This window comes from Penaeus vannamei, chromosome 21 (assembly GCF_042767895.1).
Source record: "Penaeus vannamei isolate JL-2024 chromosome 21, ASM4276789v1, whole genome shotgun sequence".
In the NCBI taxonomy this organism is placed as follows: Eukaryota; Metazoa; Arthropoda; class Malacostraca; order Decapoda; family Penaeidae; genus Penaeus; species Penaeus vannamei.
Genome location: NC_091569.1, coordinates 26,293,138 through 26,298,137, shown reverse-complemented (window position 1 = coordinate 26,298,137; position 5,000 = coordinate 26,293,138). Strand labels below are relative to the sequence as shown.

The following is a 5,000-nucleotide window of genomic DNA, read 5'->3' as shown; positions in this document are numbered from 1 at the left end:
TCTCTCTTTCCATTGCTTGCTTCTCAATGACTGGACCTTTGAAGCGCGGGAAAATATAACCAGGAACCTCTCTCCCCCTCTCCCTTAATCATGCTGATAATTATACCTAGCGAAATTGAGAAAATATATATCGCTCATGCATTAGATTCCGTTATTCCCTGCAACATGGCACTCTTGACTCAGGCACCCCTTCCCAGGTAGAACTTTGACCTCCCATGTATGTCCCAAGTATTTAGTTTCCGTGTCTTGCCCGAGACATGAAAATATAATTTTCTGTAATACTTTCGGTACAGGTTATATTTTCTGTACCGATTGTAGTAAACACACACATACACATAAACACACACACACACACACACACACACACACACACACACACACACACACACACACACACACACACACACACACACACACACACACACACACACACACACACACACACACACACACACACACACACACACACACACACAAACACAAACACAAACACACACACACACACACACACACACACACACACACACACACACACACACACCTCTATATACAAGCACACAAACAAAAATGCAGATAAGAAGAAACCTTTGCCTACACACCTCATCGAACTTGTTATGAACGACGAGAATAAAGAAACTGTAATTCTTGACGACATGTTGAAATTGGTGGCGCGTGAATTGATCCTCGATCCTCATCATCCGGAGTCTCGATTTGATGTCCCTCTGCAGTTTCACGAACACTCTGGAGCAGAAGGCGGTGTGATATGCTAGTTATCGTTCCATTAGTGCCCACACTCTCTCTTCCCCTTCCTCCATCTCTCTCTCTCTCTATCAATCTCCCTTCCTCCCTCCCTCCCTCTCTCTCTCCCTCTTTCTCGTTCTTTCTTTCCGTCCCCCTCTCTCTCTTTCTCGTTCTTTCTTTCCGTCCCCCTCTCTCTCTTTCTCGTTCTTTCTTCCCCTCCCCGTCTCTCTCTCTCTCTCTCTCCCCCCCTCTCTGTCTCTCTCCTTCTCTCCTCTTCCTCCCTCCCTCGCTCTTTCTCTCTCTCTCTCTCTCTCTCTCCCCTCTCCTTCCCTCCCTCGCTGTTTCTCTCTCCCTCCCTCCCTTTCTAACTCTCTCTCTCTGTCCCTCCGTCTCTCTACTCTCTTTCTCTATCTCATTCTATCCCTCCCCCCCCCTCTTCTTCTCTCCCTCGCTCTCTCTCTCATTCTATCCCTCTCTCTGTCTGTCTGCCCCTCCCTCTCTCAAATCTCTTTCTCTCCTTACCGCTGGCGCAGCGGTAAGGTGCTGGTCTAGCAATCTTGCGGACCTGCGTTCAATCCCACGCCCGGCCAGTGAGTGGTAACCCCGGCCACTGCTTGCACACAGGGGGAGATTTGGGCAAAATAAAACACAGTATGTCACAGCAAAGAATATCCATTGTAACAAATGGAATTAAAACTAAAACTTTAAAATCTTTAAAATCTTTAAATCTCTCCCCCCTCCCTCCCTCTATCTGTCCCCCTCCCCTCTCTCCCCCCTCTTCTCTCTTCCTCCCTCCCTCTCTTTTTTTCTTTCACTCTGTCTCTTTCTTCCTCTTCTTCCCTCCCTCTCTTTTTTTCTCTCCCTCTCCCTATCTCTACCTGTAGGAGTAGACCCAGTCAGGAGACGTCCCTGCCTGTGAGAACACAACGGCGAACTGCATCTGGTCCGCCTCATTCTTACGGGAGAACCTGAGGGTGTATCCCTCGGGGTCCGGGAGGAGCGAGGTGGCAAGCGTGAGCGCCAGGTCCTCGCCCGACTGTAGTCGACTGCGAGAGGAGAAGGGCAGTTGAACGGCAACAGGAGAAAAGAGGTGAATGCTACGTACAGACAACAAATTTCTAATCACAATGCGAAAAATAAAGAATTAAACACCTACTTTGTGGTTTCACCGTTTATTTGTGGCTTGTCACTAAGTTGTATATTCTGAATAAATTTTGAATTGCCATGAAAGCTATTGAAAAATATGATCCTGTTCATGCAAATATATTGCTGGCAGAAGAAAATACATTGGAAGACGTCAACTGATTTAATTCTTACATTGTGTTTATACATGTAACGTAATTGATAATCATCCCCATGGTCAAAAGTAAAAAAATCTGCCATGCGTGTTGCAGTGTTCTTGACTGAGTACCTACGTGAACGATCCCTCAACTTGCGCCTGCAAGCTGTCCAAGAGAAGCGAGCCCACAGCCTTGTAGGCGTTGCCATTGCGTTGCAGCTGAAGGCGGACCGACCCCGACCCAACGGGCCTCACCAGAGCTCCGGTTAACAGGTATTGTTCCTGCAAAGAAGCCAGCCCAGTCAAGCTACACCTTTTTCACTTCTTTCTAGAGAAACATTCGTAATGTTGACTGACCATATGCACTCATGTTATGCGTTCACGTCTACTATTTACAAAAGGTAATGTAGGAGCACTGTCCATGAGTGAAAATATTAATTCTTTTTCTTATTCCCACAGATAATGAAACTGAAACTTGATGTGTCAGTATGTCACCATGAGTAAAATAAACGTGACATTACAGCTTTAGTCATGTACGAAATTCATATGAGCACAGGGCTTGGTGCTTACCCTCTCCGACTGGCAGTTTATGTTCAGTATATAATGATGGTCGGAGTTGAGACTCATGCGGCCCATGAGCGTTAGGGATACAGGCGGGTACGGCGGCTGCAGGGAACAGGCGAGAAGGAAGGGTTTACTAAGGTCCAACGCGGTCAACATCTCTTAATACATTACACTCACACTGAATTTGGTGCTTTGTCTTGATCTTAGTTTGTCTGTGTGTCAAATACTGGGACTGACAGAATATACATGTACTAAATATTGATCATGAAAATATCATAAGCGTGATTTGCATTTTTTTTTATACTACCGTTTTTCAGACAAATTGTCAGGACAGAGGCTGTAAAGGATGTAGAATAATTATTGATCTGGAGGTGTTGGTGTTCTTGTATCACACATTTTTACTTTCTTTTGAAAATATGCATGTAAATAACCAGCACGAAAGGATTATAGTTTTGCTTGTCCTACACGCAGTCACTAAATTTGATGTCCTTCTTCGAGCTGTTTATTCGCCCTCTGCCAATTCCCCACATAGTGAAGACCAGAGGATTTCTTAAACAGATTGTAGAACTTTCCATATCTGCAGGAGCCCAACCTCACCATAGCTGCAGATGACTTTAATGCACGGATTGGTGAACTTGAAGATGCTGACAATGGGGCTGTGCAGTTGAATGAGAGACATGTAGATCACCAAGTAAATACTCACAGGATCATTCCATAACATATTTGCGTGATGCTGGTGAATGCATCGTCAATAGAAGAGTGACTCCGAACTTAAATAACTGGACAAATGTTGCAACTGCGAATAGGGGATTATTAGGGACCAGGGATTATTATACGTGAAATTACTCAGGTATTCCTTACTTTGACGAACTAAGAGTAAACTAGTTGTTCATTTCGTAGAGAATGCCAATTTAGTATAGTCTGTAAGGTCAACTCATATTCTACGAGGGCATGCAATTTTGACTGTTGTACTGAGAGCGAACCAAATAATACATATTTGATTTCTGATGAACCTGTAAACGAAATGCAGTGTGTGAACGAATCAGTAAAAAAAAATAAGATAAGAAGTATGCGCACAGAGTTTAGAGGTAATCAAAATTTCGTAGTATGGGATATTGGAAATATAAATGTAAATCAAAGTGAAATAGATGGACAGTATAATGGAATAATGCAGACATATCTTATATAGATGGAGCAATGTTTTGCTGTTAATAGAAATTCGTACAGGACCGCAAAGCCATGATGGAATGAAAGACAGAAAACTCTGGAAAAGGGTTCGACAGTCGCAGATATTTTTGGGAAGGCGAAAGAGGATAGAACGCCTTCCTAGGAAAACAGGAATTAATAGATAACTTCAAAGAATATTGGCCAAGCTTTGATTGTGCGTTTCGGAAAGAAAAACGTTATTACAATACAGAAAACTTAAACTAGAGAAAGACGTGAATAAGCCTAAAATATTCTGGTCCAAGCTTAACAAACTGAAACCTAGAATTAAAATTTAAATACACATAGGAGTGTACAATGAGCACGGTTATGTAGCAACTGATCATGCTTGTGTAATGAACCAGTGGAGGAATGAAATTTTAAAAAATTATAAGATTAATGTGAGCGAAGGGGTGTTTGACCTCTGCAAGAAAAACTAAGAGCAAAAGAAATGGATATACAACTTCAATTAACAGAAGAAGAAAAAGAAGAGAACATCAAATGAAGTTAGCAAGGAGCTTAGGAGCACAAAGACTGGAAAGGCTGTAAATGGTGAAATTGACCCGATGCCAAATGGACTTTTCATGAATAACGTTTCTTTGGTACTTCTGCATGCACTCTTTGACCATTGTTTTGGAACTAGCATTAGACCAAAGAAATTTGATATGGCCACCATCACTCCTATACCCAAAAAGGTACGACACGTTAAGTGAATTCCGTCGAACTATAAAGGTATTTCTTTATTATATTGTGTGGGGAAAATGTAATCCTTTGTGTTGAATTATAGGCTGAAATTATCCCTGGAAGAGAATAAATCCATAGTTGAGGAGCAGAATGGATTTCAAGAGGAAAGAGTACCAACAGAGCACATATTGACATTAACAAAGGTGCTTCCTGGTCATCTCAAGGAGCGAATGGACACATTCAGCTGCTTGATTGACTTCCAAAGAGCACTTTGATAAAGTACACAGAGTATATTTGTTCGCAAATTTGTTGCACTCAGGTATAACTGGGAAACTATTGGGCTATCAAATCATGTTACCTGTCGTGTCAAAATGGTTGTTACCGGTTCCTTCGAGAATACCATAGTAGTTAAAGGGCGTATGTGAAGTAATTATCGTGTATTGTTTTTTCTTTGAATATCGTTCAATAATGTATGCCTAGCCTATTCATGCAAAAAAAAAAAAAAAAAAAAAAAAAATCGTTGAAACCC

The 5,000-nt window shown here is 42.1% G+C and overlaps 1 protein-coding gene across 4 annotated transcripts in view; it reads right to left on the bottom strand.

The window, feature by feature from the left end:
* The window catches only part of LOC113812139 (uncharacterized), a 250,767-nt gene that overhangs the window by 58,915 nt on the left and 186,852 nt on the right, over window positions 1-5,000 (bottom strand). For all 4 annotated transcript variants that reach the window (XM_070136041.1, XM_070136040.1, XM_070136042.1 and 1 more), the window contains 4 exons: window positions 2,591-2,686; window positions 2,157-2,302; window positions 1,620-1,787; window positions 600-741 (listed from right to left, as the gene is read on the bottom strand). In XM_070136041.1, the coding sequence (XP_069992142.1) occupies window positions 600-741; window positions 1,620-1,787; window positions 2,157-2,302; window positions 2,591-2,686 (552 nt within the window). The remainder of the gene's footprint in view (window positions 1-599; window positions 742-1,619; window positions 1,788-2,156; window positions 2,303-2,590; window positions 2,687-5,000) is intronic.